Here is a 7,768-nt window from a genome sequence, read left to right on the forward strand (position 1 = left end):
AGAAGCTGCTGTCTGTTCTGTTATCTGGGGCAGGTCGCTGCAGTCTGCCTTATCTTGTAATCTCTTATTAAAGTCTTTTCTAAATCACATCTGTGCATTCACGGTCTCCGTCCCACAAGTGTGCAGTATGAGTATCTCCATGCATCCATTGTGCGTGTGTAGATAGGGCAGAGGGGGGTGGGCATCACTGTGGGCAAAGCTAGGGGGGTCCCAGTGCAAGGACTGGGTATCTTTCCCCTCCAGTCATAGGGTGGCAATGGTATGTGTCCCCAAAACCACCTCCTGTGACTGAACTCAGTGCTGGGCAGGGGACATCACCTTGTGTGGGGCTCACAGCCTTTGGGAAGTGGTAGTAGTTGGGCTTGGTGTGTTCACCTGTTCCTTCCTCTCCCGACCTGGGAGGGAGAAAACAGTAAAGAGACCTAAAAATGTTGGAGGGGCTCTAAGAGAAGAGCTGGGACCCCAAAAAGGGGCATGGGGGCATCCAGAAGCCACACCAGAGTCAGGAGGAGGGCAGATGTCCCACCCATGGCCATGCAGGGAAGATGGTGGCCGTGTGAGGAGGATGGTGACCCATGCAAGAAGGAAGGTGGCCTTGCAAAGAGGATGGTGGTCCTCCAGCAGGGTCTCGCCAGAGGGCAGCAGCAGCCCTGCAGAAAGCTTACATAGCAAGCAGGGTCTCGGAAGCCCCTCTCACTCCTTCCTAGTGCTGGGATTTCTCCTCCCAGCATCTTCTTTGTTGCCTCTTTTCCAAAGCTGCTGGTGATTGTCTCAGTGGCCCCCAGCATTGTGAGGATGAGGCATCCCAAATGTACCCAACCCATGTGGGACCCCCCTCTGAGCCAGGACCACAGAACCAAACCACAGCACCCACAGCCCCAGCCCAAACCACGGGCTTAAAGCAGTGATGCGGGACATATTACTTTAGAATGATCTCAGGATGGCATTTCACTTCATTATGAACTAGGCAAGGGAGTGCAGAGTGAACAAAGGCAAAGCAGATGCTACAGGGACCCCAGAACCCAAAGCATAGCAACTCGTGTCGCTGATCCAAATGTGGGTGCTGTGCCCCCTCCCCCCCCCCCCCCCTTCCCCCCGTGGCCTTGATCAGACCCCAATTCCAAACCCTTCAGCCAAACCCCATGCACCAGAATCCCATCCCTAGACTAAGATCCTATAAAAAACGAGACAAATCCCACCCCCGGACCCTAAATCCCAAACCCTATGGCCATCTCCCTATGGCCATAATGAGGACCCCATCACCAGACCGGGACCCTATCCCCATACACCATGACCCCATTCCCAAGCCCCTATTCCCAGACCCCCAGTACCACTGGGCACAGCCCCCTGAACGCATCCCCATCCACCTCCTTAGTGTTCCCCAACCTCCTCCCCACCCCATCCCTCCCCTTGGCCGGCACAGCAGCTTTCCGTGGGACATTTGGTAGTCATTAGGGCCAGAGCGAAGGAGGCAGGCGCGGGAGCAGCCTTTCTTCTCCAGCTCACATCCCGTCGCCTCACGCTTGGGTGGACGGCGGCCAAGCGCGGCTGCGCTCCCCGCACCCCATCCCGCAGAGGCCATGGGTGAGCGACTGGCCCTGGGGGTGACCCAAAGCCAACGGGGTTGCTTCTGATAGATCCCTAAAAGGCTTTTGATCAGGACCAGGAAAGGCAGCGGGGTTCCCCGGCCATGCTCAGCAGCACGGCGGGAGGGGATGTGAAGGGACGGCTGCGGGGATCGGGGTGGTGAGGCCCCCCCAGTGCGTCCCTGCTCTCATCCAGGCTGTTCGGGGAGATGAGAGGTGAGTGAGGGTCGGAGCCATGGGGAGATGTGGGGTGAGGAATGGGGCAGTGCCTGAGTAGGGGGTCCCTGCTATCATCCGCGGAGATAGGAGGAGACACGGGGAACCCAAAGATATCTGGGGTGTTTTCCCAGCTCTGAAGTCACCCGTGGTGGTAGTTGGGGGTGGGGAGAGAGCAAACCTCCTCCTTGCAGCCCAGCGCTGGGCAGAAAAGCAAACATGGGACGTTAGGCAGGAAGGACGCGGAGGGCAGAGGGAGGCCCCCCCAGCACCACCGCCCCGGGTTTCCGTGGGGGAGGCCAGGGTTTATAAGCAAGGGGATGCTGGTTGTGCAGCACTCCGGCCATGGGACGCGGCCCCTCGCGGTATCCTTGCTGCAGCAACCTCAGCGCTGAGGGCTGGCTGTGGGGCAGGTCGGGGGGTTTGGGCATGGGGGGTGGGGGGGGGGGAGGCTGCAGAGCTGTGGGGCTGATTGTGTGCGGTCCTCAGATGGGTATCGGCAAGACACTGGGGAGCTGTGGTGCTTGTCATGCATGCAGGGTGCTTGGGGTGGGGGGAAGAGGGGGATCCTGGGCTCACTGCCCCCCATGTTATGGCCCAGCTGCCCATTAGGATGTGGCAAAACCCTTTGGGCTGGAGGATGGTCCTGTATCCACTTTTATGCTTTCCACATAGAATACAGGGTTGGGGCAGCTCAGAAATGATATTTTTGGTAATGAAGCAGGCTCAGAGGTTCTGACCAAGCCCTGCAGAGCCAGAGCTGCCACCAGGTGATACCTCCGGAGCCATGGTGACAGCTGTTGTGACACTGGACTGCAGCATCTTTTGGGGAGCTACCGCTTTCCTTTTGGGGCTTGGATCCGCTCCGTGAATCCTTGGAAGGGATTTTGACCCAGGAGGGTGTCACTGCAGTCAGGCTCTCCCTTTGGCCCTGCTGGGGCTGTGGGGTCACCAACTTGCTCTTTGTATTGCCTTTCAGCAGGGGACCTGGTGGGAGGAGAGGAGGAGGAAATGCCATCCTTCTGCTACCGACCAAACGGTAAGGAACAAGGCCACCCTGCCAGCCCCATCCATGGAGTAGGCAGGGGCAAAGACCCGATTGCATCCCCTTGTCCATCCCTGGTCCATTCCTGATTCATCCCTGATCCATCCCCTGGTCCATCCCTGATCCACCTCTGATCTGTCCCTGATTCATCCTTCTTTCCTCCCTAATCCATCCCGTGCTACAACCCTTATCTATCCCTCTCTTGCTCAGGCAGGGCACGGGGTGGCTGCAGCCAGTGCCAGAAGAACCTGTCCCTGCAGACGGCTGTCAAAGTCCTCTATGTCTTCTCCGTGCTGCTCATTGTGGCTGTGACCGTGCTGGCTGCCCTGGGTGAGCACAAGGCAGGGCTGGGGGCCGGCTCCTTCCCTTCCTCCTCCCTTTTATTGGGAATAGTTGGGCTCCATGGAGAGGATCCCAAGCTCCCAAAGTGGCAAACTGAAGGGACCCCATCAATGGGGATGTTTGGTTGGGGTATGAATGGTGATGGGTGTGCTGTCCCCTCACTGCCCACCACCCCTCCACAGTGTTCAAGAAAGTCAACTCCATCTCTGGAGACATCAGCTCGGCCCAGATGTACTATGAAGAGAAGATCTTGTCCATCCAGGGGGACCTCCGAGAGTTGGGTGAGTGCATGGCTTCTCCCCAGCCATGCTGGGGTCTGTGGGGATGGTGTGTGGGCTATGGTGTGGATCCCATGGAGGGAGCATGGGGTGGGTAATGGGGTGGTTCCCATGGTTGGCGATATGGGGATGGGGTGTGGGGTGAGCTGTGGGGTTGGCAGGTTGTCCATGGCAGTGCAGTGCAGGACCTCTCTCTGTTCTCCCCTCAGATGAGAAGAGCTCAGGCAACTGCTCCCTGTGCCTGGAGACAGGGCAGCTGGGCCAGGAGCTTGGCAAGCTGCAAGGCGAGTTGGAGGAGATCCAGAAGATGCTCTTGGTTCAGGAGGTCCTCCTCGACCGCACCTCCCGCACCCACGACACGCTCTCATCCAGCAGCACTGAGATCAGCAGCGAGGTGGCCGAATGCTCCTCCTCCACCCGACAGCTGAACGAGAGCGTTGGGCAACTGGTGTCCCAGCTGGGGGGCTGGAGGGCCATCACCTCCCAGCTTGATGGTTCGCTCAAGGGCCTGGAACAGGAGCGCTTCGACATGAAGGCCGCCATGCAGCAGCTCAACTTCACCTTAGGGCAAACCTCCGACTGGATCCAACTCATCCAGAGGAAGACGGACGAGGAGACGTTGACGCTGCAGAAGATGGTCACCGAGTGGCAGAACTACACGCGGCTCTTTGCAGGGCTGCGGGCCGCCTCCGCCGACACGGGTGAGCTGGTCAGGAGCATCCAGGCTGGTGTGGGCGCTGCAGCCAGGCAGGTGGGCCAGAATGCTGAGGGCATGCACGACCTGGTGCTGCAGGTGATGGGGCTGCAGCTGCAGCTGGACAACATCTCCTCCTTCTTGGATGACCACGAGGAGAACATGAACGACCTGCGCTATCACGCCAAGTATGCCCAGAACCGCACGGCTGAGCGCTTCGAGACGCTGGAAGGCCGCATGGCCTCGCATGAGATTGAGATTGGCACCATCTTCACCAACATCAACGCCACCGACAGCCACGTGCACAGCATGCTGCGCTACCTGGATGACGTGCGGCTCTCCTGCACCTTGGGTTTCCATGCCCACGCTGAGGAGCTCTACTACCTGAACAAGTCCCTCAGCCTGGTCCAAGGCACTACGGACCTCCTGCGAGAGCGCTTCGGCCTGCTCAGCGCACGGCTTGACTTTGACATCCGCAACCTGTCCATGGTGATGGAAGAGATGAAGGTGGTGGATGTCCGGCATGGGGAGATGCTGAGGAACATCACCATTTTAAGAGGTGAGATGCATCTTAGCTTGGGTTGGGTCTGTTGGGTTTTGGGGGCTGTGCCTGATGGGGGAAGGCAGGTTTGGAGGCTGGGTTTTGGAATCATAGAGTCATGAAAGTTGGACAACGCTTCCAGGATCATCAAGTCCAACTGTCAACCCACCTCCACCATGCCCACTCATAGAATCATGGAAGCATTCCAGCTGGAGAAGACCCCTAAGATCCCCAAGTCCATCTCCAGCCCACCCCCACCATGCCTGTTAACCAAACCGTGTCCCCAAGTTTCCATGTTTCTGCACTTTGCAGCTTTCCCTTTGGAGCAGGTGACCCCACAGCTAGTCCTGGTGGGGAGGGCACGGACACCTCAGGACAAGGATGCCTGAAACTTCCCATGGGGACTTTGGTGGCCTGGGGACATTCATCAACCCGCATCCCCAAGCATGGTGGCAGGGACCCACTGCTCCCAGTCCTGCCCAGGGCATCCTGCAGTGCCAAGAGCACCAAATTCAGCCCTCCACACCTGATGCATCACACTCACCCCTCCCTTTTCCTCCTGCAGGTGTGCCAGGCCTCCCAGGTCCCCGCGGCCTCAAGGGTGATGTTGGCATCAAGGGTCCCGCAGGAAGCAAAGGAGAGAAGGGCGACATGGGCAGCCTGGGCTCACCAGGCCCACCCGGCTCCCCCGGAACCCCTGGTCTCCCAGGTCCCCAAGGGGAAAGGGGACCCCTGGGCACAAAGGGTTTTCCTGGCCTCAAGGGCTCTAAAGGCAGCTTTGGGCAGTCTGGCTCCAAGGGACAGATGGGACCCAAGGGAGATATGGGTCCCCCAGGGCTAGAGGGGAAGCCAGGACCAACAGGACCCCCTGGTCCTCAAGGGAAACTGGGGCTTCCTGGGAACCCCGGGGCTGTGGGACAGATTGGCCCCACAGGTCCCAAAGGAGACCCCGGCTTAAGGGGACCCCCAGGACCACCAGGCCCCCCCGGTCCTCCTGGCCCATGATGCAGCCTTGGGGCCATGGGACGGAGGAACCCCTCCCAGCTCTGAGAGTATCCCCTGCTGCCGCTGCCAGACCCTGGGGACAGGGCAGGAAGGACCCTAAGGGGGTCCAGATCCCTCAGCATGATGCTTTTTGGGGTGCACGGGGCTGGTCCCTGGTTCTTGAGTGGGCTGCAGACTCCTAGGATGTGGGGTCCCCGCAGGACGAGGACCTGTACAGGCTGAGGCACAGCTGGTTTGTGCCCTATTTCCAGCCACTTTCACTCCTCCTCTCCTGGCTGCACCAGCAATGTAATCCTGGCACAATAAATCTGTATGGGGACAAGTGGTTCCTGCCTTGGAAACATTGGGATGAAGGGGGGAGTAGGGGGCGGGGGAGGAGCCCGGATCTAACCTGTGAGCATTGACATGGTACAGATGGTGAGGTGAGATGGGCCCCTGGAAGCTGTCCCCATGTCCCAGGCTGGTGAGCAGGGCGTGGGTTGTTTTTCCCTGGCGGAGGGCAGGGAGGGGGCAGCTGGAGGCCCCAGGTACCCGAGCTGGTGCCTTGGTGCCAAGAGCAACACAGAGCTGAGGAAAACATCCAGCCTCACGCCCAGCCCCAACTTGGGCTCTCCCCAGCCTCACTGTGGGGCTGCAGTACCCCCCTCCCAGAATGCACACACCTGCACACACAAGCTCTGCTTCACTGCCTGCTCCTGGGTGAAACAGGTCTTTGCCAACAGCAGCTCTGACTTTGTTTTCCAGAGGCTTGTTCAGACCACAGCTCTCCCTGTCCCTGTTCCCACTCCAGTTCCTATTCTGTCCTCATCCCTGTTCCATTTCATCCCATCTCTGTCCCCATTCCTGTTCCCATCCCAACCTTCATCCCATTCCCATCCTCATTCCTCATCTCATCCCAATTCCACCTTCACTTCATTCCCAACTCCATCATCATCCCCACCTCATCCCGTTTCCTATCCTGTTTCATCCTCATTCCTGATCTCATCCCCATCTCCATCCTGTGACCATTACCATTACTGTTCCCATTCCCATTCCATCCCCACCCCTGCCACCCTCCATTGCCTGCAGCTCAGGGGAGCCCCACACCATCCCCACCAGCCCTGCCTGGGGCGCAGGTCCCAGCCCATGGGGCCGTTTATTACTGTTGGCACAGCGGCTTCCTGTTTTCATCTCAGAATTAACAGCTGCAGAGCTACAGAGCTGTGACGCTGCTGCTTAACGCAGGCAACCCCGAATCTCTTCTTCCCACCTGAGCATCGCATGCATGCATAACAAAGAACCACAGCCCCGACCATCCCCGTGCCTCAGTTTCCCCATCTGGGTATCATCCTGACACAGAGGATGGTGACACGCAGCCCATGGCTGGTGATGCCCACGGGGACACTGCCCAACCCTAAGCTCCCAAGGACACCGGAGCCGTCGGCAGGCACTGGTGCCAAGCACAACAGTCAGCAGCTGCAGCACCGCTGGTGAGCCCTGGCCAACACCCCCATCCTGTGAATGACCCCATTGATGGCAGCAGCAGGGCAGCTGCTCAGGGAAGGGTGGGGGACAAACACCCACATCCCCCCCCCTGGGCTCTTTGCACTCTGCCCAGCCCGGTTATTCACTGGAACTTGTAGCAAGGGTGTGGTTTTTTTTTTTCCTCCTTGTATTAAATCCACTTGGATTAAGTGTAATTCTCTGGTTAACATTTCAGTTACAGTAACAATAAACTCCTCTCTGTGTGGGTCCAAGGGCTCTTCCCTTCTGCTCATCCCATCAAACCCAGCCCGGCTGGAGGATGCTCCTGCCCTGCCCAGGCTGAAAAGGCACCCAAAGGCACATCCCAAAACCATGCCCTGGGACCCCACCAACCTTCTCACAGTCCTGTAACACACAGCTCAGGCACTCTTCCAAAGTTTGGAGCTGTTTGGGAGGAGACATCCGCCTCCTACAGCCGTCACGGGACGGGATGCGGGATGAAGTGGGGGCTGCAACTCAGCTCAGGAGGAGCTGAGCTCTGTCGGCTGCTGCCAGCGGGCCTGCAGCGCTTTTCTTCTCACCCTGGTGTGGAACGAA

The 7,768-nt window shown here is 58.7% G+C and overlaps 1 protein-coding gene across 6 annotated transcripts; it reads left to right on the forward strand.

The window, feature by feature from the left end:
• The first annotated feature begins 1,436 nt into the window (after nucleotides 1-1,436).
• On the forward strand, nucleotides 1,437-7,441 carry SCARA3 (scavenger receptor class A member 3). Of its 6 annotated transcripts, none has more exons than XM_072332806.1 (6): nucleotides 1,437-1,802; nucleotides 2,782-2,841; nucleotides 3,058-3,177; nucleotides 3,372-3,470; nucleotides 3,677-4,720; nucleotides 5,268-7,441. In XM_072332806.1, exons 1-6 carry the CDS (start codon nucleotides 1,796-1,798, stop codon nucleotides 5,705-5,707), a joined length of 1,770 nt encoding a protein of 589 aa, XP_072188907.1. In that variant the 5' UTR covers nucleotides 1,437-1,795; the 3' UTR covers nucleotides 5,708-7,441. The 6 variants fall into 6 exon arrangements, with proteins under 6 accessions (XP_072188907.1, XP_072188910.1, XP_072188908.1 ...); XM_072332809.1 differs by having other exon boundaries at nucleotides 1,516-1,584; nucleotides 5,268-6,025; XM_072332807.1 differs by having other exon boundaries at nucleotides 1,553-1,802; nucleotides 2,785-2,841; nucleotides 5,268-6,032.
• The last annotated feature ends 327 nt before the right edge of the window (nucleotides 7,442-7,768 follow it).

The sequence above is a fragment of the Excalfactoria chinensis genome, chromosome 3 (assembly GCF_039878825.1).
Source record: "Excalfactoria chinensis isolate bCotChi1 chromosome 3, bCotChi1.hap2, whole genome shotgun sequence".
Taxonomy (NCBI): domain Eukaryota; kingdom Metazoa; phylum Chordata; class Aves; order Galliformes; family Phasianidae; genus Excalfactoria; species Excalfactoria chinensis.

Bases quoted from the DNA above. Each gene is read 5' to 3' on its own strand.
- SCARA3 (XM_072332806.1), top strand. The intron at 3,178-3,371 runs GTGAGCACAAGG...ACCCCTCCACAG, and splicing joins GACCGTGCTGGCTGCCCTGG to TGTTCAAGAAAGTCAACTCC. The intron at 4,721-5,267 runs GTGAGATGCATC...TTCCTCCTGCAG, and splicing joins GAACATCACCATTTTAAGAG to GTGTGCCAGGCCTCCCAGGT.